The sequence below is a fragment of the Myxocyprinus asiaticus genome, chromosome 28 (assembly GCF_019703515.2).
Source record: "Myxocyprinus asiaticus isolate MX2 ecotype Aquarium Trade chromosome 28, UBuf_Myxa_2, whole genome shotgun sequence".
Classification (NCBI taxonomy): Eukaryota; Metazoa; Chordata; class Actinopteri; order Cypriniformes; family Catostomidae; genus Myxocyprinus; species Myxocyprinus asiaticus.
Window position 1 is genome coordinate 25,945,586 of NC_059371.1, and position 20,072 is coordinate 25,965,657.

General features: G+C 38.7%; 2 protein-coding genes across 7 annotated transcripts in view; both read right to left on the reverse strand.

The window, feature by feature from the left end:
* The window catches only part of LOC127419025 (disco-interacting protein 2 homolog B-A), an 87,399-nt gene extending 87,155 nt beyond the window's left edge, over nt 1–244 (reverse strand). For all 3 annotated transcript variants that reach the window (XR_007893592.1, XR_007893591.1, XM_051660051.1), the window contains exon 1: nt 12–244. Coding sequence is in view for 1 of the 3 variants with exons in the window: in XM_051660051.1 (XP_051516011.1) it covers nt 12–96 (85 nt within the window). In the remaining 2 variants the exon portion in view is untranslated. The remainder of the gene's footprint in view (nt 1–11) is intronic.
* A 4,674-nt stretch (nt 245–4,918) lies between these two features.
* The window catches only part of LOC127418714 (cyclic AMP-dependent transcription factor ATF-7-like), a 41,607-nt gene continuing 26,453 nt past the window's right edge, over nt 4,919–20,072 (reverse strand). For 3 of the 4 annotated variants that reach the window (XM_051659429.1, XM_051659430.1, XM_051659428.1), the window contains 10 exons: nt 17,886–17,982; nt 17,101–17,231; nt 16,731–16,895; nt 15,040–15,197; nt 14,665–14,758; nt 14,008–14,127; nt 12,878–13,027; nt 11,953–12,141; nt 7,474–7,579; nt 4,919–6,623 (listed from right to left, as the gene is read on the reverse strand). In XM_051659429.1, coding sequence (XP_051515389.1) covers nt 6,388–6,623; nt 7,474–7,579; nt 11,953–12,141; nt 12,878–13,027; nt 14,008–14,127; nt 14,665–14,758; nt 15,040–15,197; nt 16,731–16,895; nt 17,101–17,231; nt 17,886–17,982 — 1,446 coding nt within the window. In that variant the 3' untranslated portion in view covers nt 4,919–6,387. Of the gene's footprint in view, nt 6,624–6,904; nt 6,989–7,473; nt 7,580–11,952; nt 12,142–12,877; nt 13,028–14,007; nt 14,128–14,664; nt 14,759–15,039; nt 15,198–16,730; nt 16,896–17,100; nt 17,232–17,885; nt 17,983–20,072 lie in introns of all 4 variants that reach the window. The other variant, XR_007893538.1, reaches the window with a different exon arrangement.

The window sequence follows — 20,072 nt, forward strand, 5'->3', positions numbered from 1 at the left end:
TCCTCTCTTACCTTCAGACAGCTCCAGCTCTAACTCCGCCAACTGCTCTCTAACACCTTTCGGCACAGCCGCCAAGTCCACCCCGCGGTCTGCCATCGTCGCGAGACTACGCTGAAGTTGTTTTAAGTGTAATGAACTGCGTCTCGAAAGTCCAAAATCCTCCCGTCAAAACAGAAGACCTAAATTAAAAGGTGAGTAATAATCCATCCGGACAACTACTCCTTCCGCCATGCTGTGAGAACTCGCCAACTGCACTGTGTGGTCACGTGGTCGCGGTTACCTCCTGTGTGTGATTAGTGACACCCCCAAACACACACCTCGAGACGAGACTCATGCGCCCTCTAGCGAAAATAGGGCAGAAATGATCTGTACAAGGAAATCTTCCTGACACCCGACTGAAAAGTACTATGGTGATTCCCTGTGTTTTTTGGTAATGTTCCATGGCATTGCCATAGTATTCTTTGAAGTACCATAGCACATGAATATAATTTTCTGTACCATTGTACATTTCGAAGTGCCATGGTATAACTATCTGATACCATCAATATGCCATGGTATCAACAGAACTTTTTGTATGGACAAGAGTTCTGCACTTAAAATTTTTTGAAAAATCATTGTAGTGTTTGGTGCATAAGAAACATTCTTTTTTTTTTTTTTTTTTACATTATTGTATACTTTTATATACTACTATATACTTATATACTTCACATTAGTTGTACCCCAAAAATTATATTTTTAAATGTGTATTATATTCTATTTTATATATATATATATATATATATATATATATATATATATATATATATATATATATATACAATTTATTTGTATTGATATGTAATGATGTATGTAATCATCTCTCTATCTATCTATCTATCTATCTATACACCGATCAGCCACAACATTAAAACCACCTGCCTAATATTGTGTAGGTCCCCCTCGTGCCGCCAAAACAGCGCCAACCCGCATCTCAGAATAGCATTCAGAGATGCTATTCTTCTCACCACAATTGTACAGAGTGGTTATCTGAGTTACCATAGACTTTGTCATTTTAAACCAGTCTGGCCATTCTCTGTTGATCTCTCTCATCAACAAGACATTTCCATCCACAGAACTGCCGCTCACTGGATGTTTTTGTTTTTGGCACCATTCTGAGTAAATTCTAGAGACTGTTGTGTGTGAAAATCCCAGGAGATCAGCAGTTACAGAAATTCTCAAACCAGCCCATCTGGCACCAACAATCATGCCACAGTGAAAATCACTGAGATCACATTTTCTCCCCATTCTGATGTGAACATTAACTGAAGCTCCTGACCGCATCTGCATGATGTTATGCACTGCCCTGCTGCCACACGATTGGCTGATTAGATAATCGCATGGATGATTGTTGGTGCCAGACAGGCTGGTTTGAGCATTTAAATTCAGTTTTTCACAATACCTGACATTTAATCATAGAAAACATTCCCTGTCTTAGCTCAGTTAGGATCACTATTTTAAGAATGTGAAATGTCAGAATAATAGTAGAGAGAATAATTTATTTCAGCTTTTATTTCTTTTATACACTTTGTTTGTATTTGGTAGCATAGCCTTTAAATTGTTTAACTTGGGTCAAATGTTTTGGGTAACCTTCCACAAGCTTTTCACAACAAGTTGCTGGAATTTTGTCCCACTTCTCCAGACAGTCAGGTTTGTAGACCTCCTTGCTCACACACACTTTTTCAGTTCTGCCCACAAATTTTCTATCGGATTGAGGTCAGGGCTTTGTGATGGCCACTCCGATACCTTGACTTTGTTGTCCTTAAGCCATTTTGCCACAACTTTGGAGGTATGCTTGGGGTCATTGTCCATTTGGAAGACCCATTTGCAAACGAGCTTTAACTTCCTGGCTGATGTCTTGAGATGTTGTTTCAATATATCCACATAATTTTCCTTCCTCATGATGCCATCTATTTTGTGAAGTGCACCAGTCATATGCAGCAAAGCGCCCCCACAACATGATGCTGCCACCCCCATGCTTAACGGTTGGGATGGTGTTCTTCGGCTTGCAAGCCTCACCCTTTTTCCTCCAAACATAACGATGGTCATTATGGCCAAAGAGTTCAATTTTTGTTTCATTAGACCAGAGGACATTTCTCCAAAAAGTAAGATCTTTGTCCCCATGTGCACTTGCAAACTGTAGTCTGGCTTTTTTATGCCGGTTTTGGAGCAGCGGCTTCTTCCTTGCTGAGCAGCCTTTCAGGTTGTGCCAATATAGGACTCGTTTTACTGTGGATATAGATACTTATCTACCTGTTTCCTCCAGCATCTTCACAAGGTCCTTTCCTGTTGTTCTGGGATTGATTTGCACTTTTCGCACCAAACTACGTTCACCTCTAGGAGACAGAATGTGTCTCTTTCCTGAGTGGTATGATGACTGCATGGTCCCATGGTGTTTATACTTGCATACTATTGTTTGTATAGATGAACGTAGTACCTTCAGGCATTTTGAAATTGCTCCCAAGTATGAACCAGACTTGTGGAGGTCCACATTTTTTTCTGAGGTCTTTTGATTTTCCCATGATGTCAAGCAAAGAGGCACTGAGTTTGAAGGTAGGCCTTAAAATACATCCACAGGTACACCTCCAATTCAGTACATCTCCTATCAGAAGCTAATTGCCTAAAGGCTTGACATCATTTTCTGGAATTTTCCAAGCTGCTTAAAGGCACAGTTAACTTAGTGTATGTAAACTTCTGACCCACTGGAATTGTGATATAGTAAATTAAAAGTGAAACAATCCGTCTGTAAACAATTGTTGGAAAAATTACTATCATGCACAAAGTAGGTGTCCTAAACGACTTACCAAAACTAGTTTGCTAATATGAAATCTGTGGATTGGTTAAAAAATTAGTTTTAATTACTTCAACCTAAGTGTATGTAAATTTCTGACTTCGACTGTGTGTGTGTGTGTATGTATGTATGTATATATATATATATATATATATATCATTATCGATATCACATAAAATATATATAATAATGATAATGATAGATATATAGATACAGATATATCATTATATGTATTATTACAAAATATATCTAAAAATATAACACACACATTTCAAAAAGAAGGTAATAATGACTGATAATGTTTTTAATGAAAGATATTGTAAAATGTAGCATATTTATATTAGGGCTCCCTGGGCAGTCTGAGAGTCTGAATAGGGGTCCCTGGGTCTGAAAAGGTTGAAAACCTCTGGTTTAAAAAAAATGAACCATGACATCAAATTGAGCTACACATTGAACATTTAAAATATGGATAATCTTTCACGGTACCTAAATAAGATCAGAAACATTTGTTTTGTTATTTTTCTTTAATCAAAACTGCAGCACTGTGTTCAGAGTATTTCACTTCAACATGCATGTAAAATAGTAAATATATATGGTACACATAGTATGTACATTACAAGGACAATTCCAAAAGCTATCAGTCCAACTCGGAGTGAGGTTATTTCCCGTACAAAAGACATACACTTAAAATAACTTCTTTCAAAATCTTTTTTTCTGTAACCTTTAAGATCATCCTATTCTAAAGGTCTTTTAACTTTGTTCATTCTAACTATCTCAGGGACACCACATTCAATTTGACTAATTCCATATTAAATTAATTGTGCATTAAGTTGGAATTGTGGATCATTAAGTCCACCAAGATGATGAATTCTGGTACAACTTTAAAGTGATTATCAGTGAGAGTGGGCAGACAGGGATGATCTCAGGGCATTCTTATTATTCTTTAAAAATAAAAATAACAATAACTACAAATATTTGAATACAATGTGTTAAAAGAAGAAGAAAAAAGAACAAGTCTACAAATGAATTTAAACCTTTCTGTATAATCACATAAACAAGTTAAAGAGCCATTTTATTACAATAGGTATTTGTATAGTACTGGCAGCATAAAATCTAGAAAAGAAAAAATCTAGAAAAAAGTGCCAGTGAAAGATAAAAATTCTCTTTTCTGCTCATTTCAGATATATGGTGCCAGCACATAATAGAACACAAAAAGCCAGGTTCAACACTGAAACTAGGAGTCATTTGTGAGACAACAGTGGCAACTTTGGGGTCTTTGATATGTTTACAGACTGCATATGCACAGATGTTGCTTGAAAAAGAATCCGACAACAGAAAAATGAAATTCAAAGCGTATCTTTTTAGTGCAATTTGACAGGCCTATGTACATTTTGAGCTGACATCTTATTAATGCAGTATTACACACTGCATATAACATAAATGACAAAAGAAATTCAAGTTACATTGAGCAACAACAGTACATCTTAGTCCCTTGTTTATTTGCTGCCTAAATTTGTAAAAGTGTTTGATAATGTGTAAAAAGACCACGTGTTTGGACATACATCTTAATACAGTTAACCATTCAAACAACTGTAGAATTGGACACTCTTTGTTCCATGCAGCCTTACTGGTTAGATGTAATAACACCCTATTACATCTAGGTGGAAGTATAGACTATGAATACAATAAAAAGGCAGTATTCTCTCACTGCAGGCTATAAAAAGGCATTAATTAATTCCCCTAGGCCTGATGATACGGATATAAAGCTTTTCTTATTTCCTGATATATGACTGAATGTGGCAGCTGACCAGTTGAATCAATCGCATGGGCATGTAATACACAGTGAGGGTAACCAAGAAAGCATTAGAGGCACTCATGTGATTTGTAAGGCTGAATCTTTGTCTTTTCTAAGTCTTTATCAGGGCTTAAGGTTTTTGTGAGTGTATATGTATGGATAAACAGCCAGAGAAACAAATAGTGTTACAGACCATCCTCATATGAACTTTAACAGTAAGGTGATAATGAAAGTGGCTGAACGGGAGGGTACACAAAGACGCAGAGGCACTAGTCTGTTTTTCTGTAAATTCAGTGGAAAACACAGCAGCAGGGTTTAATCTGATGAATTATTAAAGCTATAAAATGACTAAAAGTAGAAAATGATAGGGCAAAGATTACTTTAGAAGCCTCAATAATTACTTATGGTCTAACTTTACTCAAACTAAGGTTAAGCTAAGCATTGTGATCACTTCATAGGGGAAGAAATTGCATAAGTGGACAGTGAACACATGGAACAGTGATTTTTCAAGACACTAGACCGGACGCAAGGGTCCAGATTACAATCGATCATCAATCATGACCTTAGTCAGTCTGCTATTTGCAGTTTCTGAGTTTGCCGTATACGGTTACAAGAAAACAAAGAAATTACCAAAAAACAACAACTAACAGGTTCTATAGCCCAAAATGAACGCAATGTGCCAATACAATAGTTTACATATAGCAATAGGTTGCATGATAACTAGGCAGTCTTAGTGTATCAGTCTTTCACAAACTGCAATTTTCCATTGCACATTACTGTACACTTACATGAGAAGCACACATGCACATGTCGATTATAAGCGTATATAACAGGTTAAAAATGAGGTAAGAGTTCAGCGAGGGACAGATGACGGGGTGGCAATCTGAAAAAAAAAAAAAAAAAAAAAAATCTGCTCTAAAATAGAAAGGAACTAAAGTAGAGAGTACATAGAACTTTAAAGCATAATTTTTGTCCCTCTCAAATACACGCACATACAAATACATATATATAAGAATATATATAAAGTACTGCATTGTTGCAACCTCGAGACATGGAAGTGAATTAATGTGCGATACAGCACATGTACACGTGCACCAAGTGTTCTGTGTTGCATTCTCTCACTTAAAGGGATAGTTCACCCAAATATGAAAATTCAGTCAACATTTACTCACCCTCATGATGTTCCAAACCAGTATGACTTTGTTACTTACGTAGAACGCAAAAGTAAATGTTAGCCTCAGTCACCATTTAGTTTCATTTTCCATACTTTGAAAGTAAATAGTGACTGAGGGCTAACATTCTGCCTAACATCTGGTGGTGAGTAAATGATGAAAGAATTTTAATTTATATTTTACTTGAATGCCTTCAATGATCACATTTCAGGAGATGTCTTCATTGCAGCGCATGTATGTGCATAAGTCTATGGGGGTACGTTTAATGACAGGAAGTGCTTTGCAGTCCTACAGCCAGTGGAGGTCAGGGACAACGGCGGGTGAGGAGAGGAAGTTTAAGGGAGGAGCGTGAGATGGAGTCCAGCCCCCGTAGTCTATGGCATAATGAACAACAATCTCCTGTCTCTCTCTATATGTGTATATAGTCCCAGTTCATTTCCAGAATGCAGCTGAGCTCCAGGCCAGAATATGATGGCGTGAGAGAGAACCAGACTAAAGAGAAGGAAGAGGGTGAGTCCATCACCCCCTCCTGCCGTAGATCTGTCCCTCTTCCGGGATGCGGAGAGTCCCAGGCAGGCTGTTAGACGTTCTCATCATCTGCTGGAAGAGTGGGACTGTGTGGTCATGATGACGTGTGACGGCCCACCGCTCTCCCCTCGCTGGCTACCCATTCCTGCCAGCACCGACATGGCTACGGCCTCAGCTGCTGCACGGGAGCTCAAACCGTTGCGGCCAACTGCAGACGAGGGGCTGGGGGCCAGAGAGCTGTGCTGTATGACAGGTGCTGGGGAGCCTGTAGGCTCAGACGTCTCTTTCATGTGCTCCTCTCCTGAGGGCCACAAAAAACACGTTAGTGATACTATGCAGATCCTGCTAAACCATGTAAAAGAACTTGGCTTTGTTCAGACTGGAAGCAAAAATCTGATTTTTTGTAATCTGTTTTGTTGTCTGTAGGATGAACAGCAAAAAGCCACAAGAAGTCAGATTTTTACAATCCCATTCCAAACTACTTTCATATATGGTCTAAAATCCGATTAAAGGGATAGTTCACCCAAAAAATGAAAGTTCTTTATTTGACGAAGATAAAAAAAAAAGCCATCATTTACTCACCCTCATGTTGTTCCAATGTTCCATGTTCTTCAGTGGAACACAAAAGGAGATGTTAGGCAGAATGACAGCCCCAGTCACCATTCGCTTTCATTGTATGGAAAAAGATGCAATGAAAATGAATGAATGAATGTAAATAATGATTTTTATTTTTGGGTGAACTATCCCTTTAATGCGTATCAGTCTGAAGTTAGTTTTTTCACCATTCGGGACATGATGTGACTGTAACGTCATATGTAATTCATTTATTTACACTGAAATGTGACATTTAATAAAAAGTGAATAGTAAATGAGCAAATGATTAAGCGGTTTCGGATACAACATATGCACACACGTGTAAATACAGTAATGCTTCCAACGCTCATATTGTCTGATGCACCTCATGAGTTCAGCACCAGGGCGAGATGTCATGATGGATGTTAGCAAAGGCAAAATGTTCAATTTTCTGTCACACCTGATCTCATCGCTTGCAAAATGACAGTGTGAACAGTCAGTCCTAAAGATCAGATTTGAAAAACAAATCGGATATATTTGCAGTCTGAACAATTGGTTTCATTCTGAGCTCCACTCACCCATATAGGCGGCTTTCTTCTGCAGGGTGGTGACGGGACAGTCTTTATGGGCTAACAACAGCTGCTTCAGATGAGCAACTTCATTTCGTAAATGAGACACCTCATTCTTGGGCACACATACAAATAAAGGCAAACAAAATTGGAGAGAGAAGAGGGAGTGATGAGATGGTCAAAGGAGTAAGCATGAACATCACACTTGGACAAAAACTACAGTTGCAGTATCAACACAAATGTAAAGTACTTGCAAACACATTTGTATCTAGTAAAAGACAAGCTATGTTCTGAATGGAATATTAGCACTGATCCATACTTTGAAGTATTTACAGTATACTGCATACTATTTAAAAAGTATGTTAAACTATTTGAACAAGAATAATAGTATTTGAAACCGTATGCAGTAGTAACCAGTAGTATGCTACATTGTTGTCACATACAGTGCATCCGGAAAGTATTCACAGCGCTTCACTTTTTCCACATTTTGTTATGTTACAGCCTTATTCCAAAATGGATTAAATTCATTATTTTCCTCAAAATTCTACAAACAATACCCCATAATGACAACGTGAAAGAAGTTTGTTTGAAATATTTGCACATTTATTAAAAATAAAAAATGAATAAAATCACATGTACATAAGTATTCACATCCTTTGCCATGACACTCAAAATTGAGCTCAGGTGCATCCTGTTTCCACTGATCATCCTTGAGATGTTTCTACAACTTGATTGGAGTCCACCTGTGGTAAATTCAGTTGATTGGACATGATTTGGTAAGGCACTCACCTGTCTATATAAGGTCCCACAGTTAACAGTGCATGTCAGAGCACAAACCAAGCCATGAAGTCCAAGGAATTGTCTGTAGACCGCAGAGACAGGATTGTATCGAGGCACAGATCTGGGGAAGGGTACAGAAAAATTTCTGCAGCATTGAAGGTCCCAATGAGCACAGTGGCCTCCATCTTCCATAAATGGAAGAAGTTTGGAACCACCAGGACTCTTCCTAGAGCTGGCCGCCCGGCCAAACTGAGCGATCGGGGGAGAAGGGCCTTAGTCAGGGAGGTGACCAAGAACCCGATGGTCACTCTGACAGAGCTCCAGCATTTCTCTGTGGAGAGAGGAGAACCTTCCAGAAGAACAACCATCTCTGCAGCACTCCACCAATCAGGCCTGTATGGTAGAGTGGCCACACAGAAGCCACTCCTCAGTAAAAGGCACATGACAGCCCACCTGGAATTTGCCAAAAGGCACCTGAAGGACTCTCAGACCATGACAAACAAAATTCTCTGGTATGATGAAACAAAGATTGAACCCTTTGGCCTGAATGGCAAGCATCATGTCTGGAGGAAACCAGGCACCACTCATCACCTGGCCAATACCATCCCAACAGTGAAGCATGGTGGTGGCAGCATCGTGCTGTGGGGATGTTTTTCAGCGGCAGGAACTGAGAGACTAGTCAGGATCGAGGGAAAAATGAATGCAGCAATGTACAGAGACATCCTTGATGAAAACCTGCTCCAGAGCGCTCTGGACCTCAGACTGGGGCGAAGGTTCATCTTCCAACAGGACAATGACCCTAAGCACACAGCCAGGATAACAAAGGAGTGGCTCCGGGACAACTCTGTGAATGTCCTTGAGTGGCCCAGCCAGAGCCCAGACTTGAACCCGATTAAACATCTCTGGAGAGATCTGAAAATGGCTGTGCACCGACGCTCCCCATCCAACCTGATGGAGCTTGAGAGGTCCTGCAAAGAAGAATGGGAGAAACTGCCCAAAAATAGGTGTGCCAAGCTTGTAGCATCATACTCAAAAAGACTTGAGGCTGTAATTGGTGCCAAAGGTGCTTCAACAAAGTATTGAGCAAAGGCTGTGAATACTTTTTTTTTTTTTTTCGTTTTTTATTTTTATTAAATTTGCAAAGATTTCAAACAAACTTCTTTCACATTGTCATTATGGGGTATTGTTTGTAGAATTTTGAGGAAAATAATGAATTTAATCCATTTTGGAATAAGGCTGTAACATAACAAAATGTGGAAAAAGTGAAGCGCTGTAATACTTTCCGGATGCACTGTAACCTTTCACTGCATTTTTAATTCAGCGAGTGGTACACAGTTATCTCAGAAATTAATGAATGAATGAATATGAATGGCGCAAGCTGATAGGTCTTTTGACATTTTATCGGGTAGCCAATCTTTGCCTAACATTTAAATTTGCTTAGTTTGCAAGTTAGCCAGTTTCACTGCAGAGTTTTCTCTGGAAATGCTATTTGCTCAGATGGTTGCTGGGGCTTTTTCAGCTTGCACGCTAAGGTCTGCTTTTGGCCATGACACATCTTTATCATCTCAATCCGTCTTTATTAAGGTAAGCCATAACCAAATCAGGCACTTGCACATAATGCTGTCATAGGTCATTAGTTTAAATAAATCCACACATAGGTATGCTAAAGGCCTGTTCACACCAAATCTGTGACAATTTTGCAAGACGAACTTCCAACGGAAGGTCTATTCACACAAGTCTGTAAAAAATGAAACAAAAAGAATTGTCACCCCTGTACAGTAGGTGGCGCTGTTGCTGTTATACAAACATTTATACCAGTCTCCTACCCGCACCCTTCAGCTGTCAACGCTAAAGATTAATATATTTAACATTGTTACAGCATTTATATTTATCTAATATGGCATAACGGTTTCATTATGTTCTTTCCATGGTTTTGATGCATTTTGATGAGTATATAATCTGTTTTTTATGCGAGTGAGATGAGTAAAGAGCGCTGTTGTATATTTATTTGTACATGTATTTTGCATCGAGTATATTCCAAATGGATTCCCAAACCCAACTTTTCTTTTTATATTGCCAGGATTAATGGATAATATAACACAAGGTACAGTAATATAAATACATGTGGAATAATGTACATTATGAATAACAGGTATATTATAAAATATGATTCATAATATTAAATTGTTATATTACCCTTGCAATAAAAGTAGCAGTGTGGTTCTGCAGTTCGTTTGTCTACAGTAAAATGTTGTATGTAAAGAGTTTTTTTATGGAATTTTACTATGAGCTTAGTGCAAACGAATTTCCAAACCTTGCTATATTTTTAGTAGCATGAGAATATAACAGGCACAGTGATATACAGTACATATTAAATAATGTACACTATGGCAAAACACCAGAAGCATACTTTCAAAAACAGACCGGGTTTATGTTTGTAGTACAAAGGGTTCATGCAGCTATTCATTTTAAGAATGTAATTTTTGGGGGGTGTTTCAGCCGCACGTCCAATGTTGGTGTTTGCCAGTTGATTACTGCCACCAACATGCTGGATAGAGCAGCTACAACGACTCTGGAAAAATTAGAAAAAGCCCTTATCTCATTGGTCAGTCAGTTTTCATCGCAGTCAGAAGAAAAAAAATCAGACCACTCTCCGTAAAAAAAAACTTTGGATTGTTGGCACACGATTTGGAATCTATTGTTCCCATTCAAAAGCTCATTCAGAACAAACAATCGCACCGAAAAATGGACTTGGTGTGAACAGGCCTTTAATAACTAGTAAAATAAGTTCTTTCCTGGTCCAGATACACATTGTGAGTCAGGTCACTAGCCGTTTAAGCCATTCGTCAAAGTAGGCTCAGGCACATGTAGAGATTTAGTTTAATAGCGTAATGCCATTTGGCCAAGCAGGCCAAGGTATACTTAGCTAGCATACACTCTGTGCACATGGCTCTTCAGAGCATTACACAAGTCTTGGCTGTATGTTTTGTTATAAGTTTGTGCAGCTTCCCTGCTTTGTTGGGTGATTGTATTTATGTCTAATTGTGCAGCAGCATGTCTAATGTTTTTCAAACTGTGCAGCAGCAGAGTGCACATGCTAAACTCAGTGTGTCTGTGAATGTTCTAACAGTCCATACTTGCTCTGCAACAGTAGCAGCAGCTGCGTTAGCAGATCTAGTCCACCAAGACCAATACCTTATCAATATGTCATACCCACATTAACATGCTAAATCTTTCTGAGAGTTGTTACAGTTATTTTGCATTTTTAATCCAATTTTGTATAAAGAATATCAGATTTTTTGGCACTTCAATCAAATGAGTCTAGACAGTGATCAAGAAAAATCAAGGATGATATTGCTTTTAGCTCAACCTTCACTCTTAAAATTGAAGGTCAAGTCGAACACATTGTGTCTAGTATGTACAGTAGTATGGCATCTTGGAGAACAAAGAAAAAGCTTTTCTCCAGGTAGCACCTGTAGCTCAACTGGTACAGCATGGCACAAGCATCACCAAGGACATGAGGAACACATGTGGTGATAAAATGTCTAATTTGAATGTGGTGTAACTCATTCGGATAAAAGTGGCTGCCAAATGCATAAATGGAAATGGAACCACTTCTAACACAGTTCTCAAGTTGTTAATATTTCAGAGCTGTTTCAAATTTTTTATAATTATATTACATGTCAGAGATTTTCCGTGCATACTAACCGACAGTGAGACGTTCATGGAGGAGAGCTCATCTGCCTTCTTCTCCAGAGAGTTGACCCACACCTTGCGCTTCTGTCTGCAGCGGGATGCAGCTGCCCGGTTCCGCTCAAGGAAGCGTTGCCTCCTCTCATCAGGGTCGTCATCTGTCGTCCTCCGCCTGCGACCCCCAGTGGGCTGAGCAGGGGACACCTGAACACAGCAGGGTAGAGTAAACACAGATATTTACTGATTAATGCCACAACAAGGTGAAAGATGCTGTTTGTCAAACATGCAACCATCTGTGTAGGCATCTGTTCATGGTATGACCGGATGGAGAAATTGTCCTTTGGGGCAAAACAACATACAACTATGGTATGTGACCTACTGTAACTTATTAGGTTCAAAGGATCCAGTGAAGAAAAGGGTCATCAAGGGGACACTTATTTATCAGTGTGTGCACACAGCAAACTTTGTACATCAGGAAAGAACTTCCACTTCTGTATATCAGTTATTGAGTTACAAAGGACAACAATGATTTTTGCATGCATGAAAGACAGTGCGAGGGGGCTGTTCACACGGGACATGTTTTCTGGCTTTTGGTCCATATCTATTAGCGTTGAAGCCATCTATAATGCTAGTTTACACCTCAATAGATTTTTGTCCAATTAAATTCTCTCTAGAATGAGAATGTCCTAACCTCTAATACCACCTGCATCTGATTAGCAAGAAGCAATTCATAGATCATGTTTGTAACCTAAGGAAAGCCTACTCTCTATTTAGCCCTTCATGGGGTCTTTAAAAACTCTTTAAAAAGCCTTGAGATCCCAATTCCAATTTCAATTCCAGTTCAATGCAATCCATAATGATGTTATTGATTCCAAGAATCCTGTGTACACCCACTGAGTGTGAAAATCTGTATGAATCTGTGTGTGTGTGTGTAATTTACCTGTGGCTGGGCTGGGGATGGGGCATCTGGATGCTGGACCAGTAGCTGGCTTTGCTCCACCCTCTGTGGCACCATCGCACTTGAACCCATCGCCACACCAATACAACCCTGAGCTGCAGGCATCTGCTGAGATAATGCTGCTTTCAACCTCTGAAAATAAAACAAACACATCATTGTTACATGACAGCATTCTACCAAATTATATCCCAGGTTTAAAGCCGTAGTTTTCAAACACAATCCAATATTTCTTTCTTCTGCAAAGACAAGATGAACAACTGAGCTTTAACACATCAGGCAAATAAAAAAATCATATAAATGAATGGAATTCAAAACAACGTGTGCATTTTAAAATTTGATTTCTTGAAAATGTCTTGTTTCAAGTTGACTTGACCGCTTTTGAAATATACAGTGGGATCAAAAATATCTGGGCACTTCAGCCACACTTAAATTATATGAATCTGAACTATATACCAAAATATCAAACAAATAACACTTATTTTAAAGAAAGAGAGCACATACACATTTATAAAGCAACACATTAAAAAAGACTGTTGTTAAATTTAAAATGATAAAACAACAGATATATTTTTTGAAAATGAATACAAAAGTATTCGTCCATTTTCTGGTTGTCAAACTAACCATAGTAAATATGATAAACTACACTTGTGCTTACTCTGCAAGGAGTAACCTGTGTGAACTTGAGGGGAACTGACTTCAAACATCCACTAAAAATGTTGTTTAGAACAGTTGGTTAAAAGTAATTGCAAAAAGTGAAATGTGAAATTCTAAAAAAAAAAAAAAAAAAACAAGCTTACAGCACCATTTATTTGCAGATGTCACTTACTTGTTGTTTTGTTATCTAATGCAATAAAATTAACACATTTTAAATGTGGTGTAAAAGTCCAGTGTCCAAAACATTTTGAGGCCACTGTAGATAGTTAACAACAAGGCTGTTCTGTTCTAGCACAATCCAGCGTTTGTTTGTTGTGAAATGTATCACCCATGTGGCATGCTAGATGAAGACTTTCAACACTGGAACACTTAGAGAAAGCCTAGTGTGCTTGTTTTGTTTGAGCATTTTACAAAAGATCCAAAGACTGGTATACAGAGAAGAAAAGATGCCTCCTCACCATCTTGGCCTCATGGTGGGGGTTATAACCACAGGGTGAGGATGAGCCACTGCTGCTGCCCCCTAGTGGAGGGCCTGGGATTCCTGGAATGTTGGGCACCATACACAGAGGCCTTACCATCTACAACACAGAGCAAAATGTAAAACATATTACTCAACTGCGCAATCTATGAATAAATCCACAGTTATGACACAGTAGTTCACAGTTACAACATTTGAAACAAACACTAAATTACATTATATCCAAGATCAAAGGCACTCAACGCAGGGCATAAGGGTGGAAATGATGGAAGACAGGCTTTTCCTTGCTTTTCAGTTTAATGTACGATTTAAATGTACACATTTACAGCACAAAGCTCCTTCCTCATTTCACCCAGATTATTTATGAAAAATAAGCTACAAAAACATGGCATTCAGAAATCGGTATGGTTTTGATTTCACAACCATAAGTATACTGTGTGTATATATATACTTGTGATCAAAATATTACAATTTTTTTAATTTATAATACAAAATTATAAAAAAAAGATGTATAGCTATAAAGACATATAGTTAAAAGAGATGTAACAGTATAAATAACATTACAAGTAGACTTAAAAATAAATAAATAAATAAATCACAACTACAAAAGTGTATAAATCGCATCATTGAAACTTACAGATATTACAGAGGGCATCTGTACAGGACCTGGTAGAACAGGAACTGTATGACCATTTGGAAGCATCATCATTGGGTACAGCCCAGTGGGAGACCTGAAAGAGAAGTAGAGAAAATTCTAGAGATACATAAGCAACTACACCTACAAGAAATGCAAAAATAAATCTCTATTCTCTTCCTGTCCATCATCTAACCAAGCATTCTTGGAACTTTAAGCATGGCAGAATGAATGAGACAGTTGCCCACAATTTCCAAAGAATGACTACCACACCAATGTGAAACAACACAGTAAATCATATAGACATGAGTCACAGAGAATAAAGATAACATTTCTGAATTCCCTAAGCAAAATTTTGAAATATGGCTCTTCTCTTACCCCAGTGTGCGGTTGGATGGTGGGGTGTGTGTGATGACGGAGGTAGGGGAGGGCATGGTGGGATGTAGGCCATCATAACCCAAGTGCAGGGGGAGAGAACCAGGACGCACTATGGTAGGGGTGGGAGCCGAACTGACTGCCGGCTTTGGGGGAGAATCCTGCGAGGAAGATTACCAGCCAGATAAGCACAAACATCTTGGAGCTTTTCATTCAATGCAACACCATTTGCTTCTACAGTAAAGACCGAAGGGGAAGTCATTCAAACACATTTGTTTGTTTAGTGATGCAACACATTTAGTTCAGCCTTTGCCAAATACACAGTTCAGTGCAATGTATAATTTGGTCTCTACAGTTAAAGGGATAGTTCACAAAAAAAAAAAAAATAAATTGTCATATTTTTTCATTTTTAGTTATTTTTCCTGTCGTTCCATTTTTTTTTACATACTTTCTTATGCAGAGCACAAAAGGATAATTTAAAATGACTATCCCCAATCAACTTCTTAATACAATGGCAGTTAATAGTGTCTCACTTTGAAACTTAAATAAGGATCCTTTTTAAAGTTTTAAAGTGAATCTCTATCAACAGTTATTGTATGTTGATAGAGACTTCTATTGAGAAGATGGACAGGGACTTTCAAAAAAATTCTTCTTTTGTTTTCCACAAAGGAAAGAAAGTCATGCGGGTGTGAAATGACATGAGGGTGAGGAAATGATGACAGAATTTTCATTTTTGGATGGACTATTCTAAGTGACCACTTGAATGACAAATCTCTGCTAGAATATGTTACCATAACTAAGGATGCACCATTATATCATGATCATAAACAGTTTTTTTCTTCATTTAATGTATTGGCTGATATTAAATATTAATCGACTGATACTGGATATATAACTGGGGACACTTCTTTCCACCCAATAGTGATTCCTTTACCATAATCAACGCTATCTACAGCTTTCAGTTTTTTGAGTGTTTTAATATTTTTTTTTAAACAAATTAGAAAAGATGTACAATTTCAGCCATTTAACAGTATCAGCCATAACAGAAAAATAATTATCAGCCAGAATTTCATTATTGGGGCATCCCTACTATTAAAGCCCAAAGTATACTTCGGTCAGACGCGAACGCTAGGCGTCTGCATACAGGATGCGTGACACAAATTTCGTCATCATCAGTAGAGTGCTCGAGCACTGAACGCGTGCGGCCTGATTTTTCAAACCGCAACTACTCTAAACACGCAGAATGTGCATGCGCCTGGAATTACTTGCACTAATTAGTGGGTCCACAAGGTGGCAGCACTCACAATTGAGGCTTTGCTGTCACGAAGAAGCGCTAGAAGATGTAATCGGCGCTAACCATCAGGAGATGAAGTAGAAACAACAACAGTGGGTGTGCACGACAAGAGCACATGTGTGAGGAGGTCAGGAGATCCCCGCATTTGTATAACTCAAGTCTGAAGGAATATAAGACATGTTTGTGGGTCTAAACTCCTGAAGATAATAGTCCAGTATCTCATAGCAGTCATAGCGTACATGCGTCATATGAAGTATACTTTGAAAGTCTAGCGTTTGACTGTACGCAGACGCTAAGCACTTGGGTCAAAAACGAAGCATACTTTGGGCTTATCAATGTTTTTATTATTTGCATGCGTGGGTCACATTTGTTTGCAAATTTCTTGTGCATTTCTTTCTACCTTTCCTCTGCCTTCGGATTCTCTGTTGCTATCTGACATGCTGGAGATGGAGTCTGGACTGGCAGGCGGAGACGAATCCACCTCGACAGGGTCCTCTTCCTTCACCTTAACATCTGAGGGCGTCTGTAAACTCATGTCTAATGCCCCTGAATTAGGAGCAGGCAACTACATGGAGAGAAATACAGACAGATAGAGAGAGACAAAGCGACAGACAGAGAGAGAGAGAAACAAGACAGTTTTAGACATGAGAACAGATATGGAACTCTACAGTCCATAAATTTGGGTTTTGGCAGCAGGCAGCCAGAGCTCCTTAAGTTTGTAGCACGTCTGCCTGTTTGACAGAATCCCTCCACCCAGTCCCGCAGCTCACCGGGTTCTTGGCCCTCTTGTCCTCGTCTTCCTGGGCTTTAGGGAACTCCTGCTCGAATGAGCTGGCCAGCTCATTGAACAGGCCTACCTCTTCACAGTTTTTCAGGAAACGAGTGGGAGTCGGCGTCTGGTCTGGGGTACAGTGCGAGAAACAGAGAGATCTCATTGTTTCCTTATGTGAGAGGGCCTCAAGGACAGTAAAGTTTGCTGATCAGCTAAACGGCCATGTGTACTGATGTAATAAGATGAAAGAAATCTGTTTGTGATTTAACATGATAAATCCTGGTTTATCAAGGCTGCTTGCTGCTCAGCCAAACGGCTGTGCATACTGATGCAATAAAACACACAAAATCTGTTTTACGAGTTCTCTGGTTCATTTCGTTACGTATACTCATACACTCACGTTTGGAAATTATTTCACGATTTAATGTAATAAATCTGGTTTTATCAAGTTCAAGTCTGTTCCTTATCTTATTATGTTTGTGTTTTTCCCAAGGGTTTAATGTGATGGCATTACTGTGAATTTCTCCTCTTAAAATGACTAGTTTAAGGGCACTTCATAGCTATTAAGTAATGACATCAAATTACATTAAGTCTGTACTCTATACATATGTTTCGTCTGTGCCTTTGAAACCAGCATTCCAGGCTGCCATTACCCACAAAAGCAATGAAATACAAAAAAAAAAAAAAACACGGTTTATCATGATCTCATCTAAACACATAATATGAGACATTTGAAAATCAAGGGCATGTTCACACTTTGTCATACTGTCTGGGTGCAAGTACCTGCGATGATAACAGAGTCGGTCCTGGGGGGTCCAAATTTGAGTGTCATTTCGTGTTTGTGCTTGTGGACAGCCAGGTGGTCCTCATTAGTAAACCTCTACAGAGGGACAGATGAAGAAATGGATTACGAGACAAATCAGACCAAAAGTAGAAAGGAGGGGAAGAGCATTTCAAGACCTCAGGGCAAAGTTAAAATAGGGAGTGGCACTGACAAGATTTGTCTTTGGAAACGGATAATGTAAGCCAGAGAGGACTTCCTGATGAGCTATTGGTTTTCGCAGAACCCGTGCCCTACCATAAGTCTCCATGATATAGGATGTGACTATACAGTGTCAGTACGTGCTGCAGGACAAAGTCTTACAGTAGAGGCTGACCTTTGTGCCCTTTTATAGCCTCAAGGCATAAGAGCGTTCCAGTGAACTTACATTTCTTTACGCTTCCTTTAGAATTACCGGTACTGAACTTCCTCATTTGCCGCACTATGAACACAAATGTTAGACCAGCTTTCATGGCTGTACTAAACTACATTTGACGGTATTATGCAAATAAGGAAAGAGCTGATGCTATGATGTTGTTTTTGTGGTTTAGCACTTTGACCCAGTACTCAAGCCATGATATTATGCATGCAGGGCACAGCAACTTACTTACGGGTTGAGCAAACTTCAAAGATGTATTGAATTGACAATTATGACAGGCAAGCGTGCTTTCTTCAATATGTACTTATATTTACCTTTTTAACAAAACAGCTGTCCTGGTGGTAAAAGTGTGTGTTGCACATGCAAAGCCAATTAATCAGGTATATTTAAGTAACCAACATTAAAGCTATTGGTTTTTTAGGTATCCCACACATACAGTTTCTGTTGTACTTCCCAAATTTAACTGAAATATATGTTCTGAGAAATCACATTTGTCTCTGAGCAAGCCCTAGACTCGGTAAAAACCAAATTATTTGACTGAGTCCTGTTCATGTAAACCAATCAGAAAACTTGGAGGTGGCTTTCTATCAGTGATGTGGGTTTGGAGCAGGACTACCTATTAGTCAAACTACGGCACCAGACTGAACAGCAAAATTAATGACTTTTTCAAACAGGCTTCACGAACACTTTCCCTAACTGCCATTTGGCATAGGAGTATTTTAAATATTGTAAAAAATTACACCCTTCACCTTTAACTTCTCATGCACTTCTACTGATCAAAACAGTTTCTAGATGGGTGGTCACATTTAACTTTGTATGTCGAAATTCAATGTGCGAAGAAAGTGTAGGCGGATGTTGAACGTGTGTGAAACCAGCAAAAAACTAATTGCCACGCAGCCTCTTTTTAATGCTATTTCCTTGTCCATTGTGAATATTTAGTGTAGCTGTGTACGCAGCAACAGCCACAAAGATGCCACTGCTAAACCAAGCCACTTACTATTGGTCAACGCAGCGAATTTGACAGTCAAAGTTCACCAAACTTGTACGTGGAATCCGTGAGGGAAAATTCTTCACCATCACACGCAACGGCCGTGTGCTACATCTTTCCAGTTTCCATGAGTGTGCTAATTCTAAGCGCAATATTCGTGCCAGCGCAAAGTGCGAGTGGGTGTGTGTGGGACTGTTTGTGCTGTCTATGGGTGAATGCATGCAAACTGTGGGTGTATTGTATGTTAATTTAGCGGATCAAGGCGCAATTTGTTATTTTCCTGATAAATAGGTAATTGCGCTAAGACATTTTAGTAGCAGGTCTGTTTTCAGCGCAAAGTCTAAATTCAGTTCCTACATTTGCAGTCTGGAGATTCCACCAGCAGGTGGTAATAAAGTTCATGTCCAAACTCTGAAAATATTGTGGAACATCAAATTATGTCCCTGACAATCACTGTTGTAGCCGTTTTATGACACAAAAATGTATGAGATTTGTGTTAAACTATTTAGAGGTCAAGGTTTATTTTAAATTATTACAATTATGTTTATATTAACAATTGATCTAATTTTTAATGGTATTTTTCACCTGTTGTCTTGGTGATTTTTAAGTCAATGCAAAAGGGGCCAATGAAAGAAGCTGGAGAGGGTTAAATGTTTGGATTTGGTATGATTTTTTTGAGCACTTCATTCTCTTGATTATATTTTCTTTTCGTTTGAAGTGTAATTTGAATGTAGAAATATTTTTGGTTTAATTTTTTTGTGTTTAAATAAATACATTTAATTT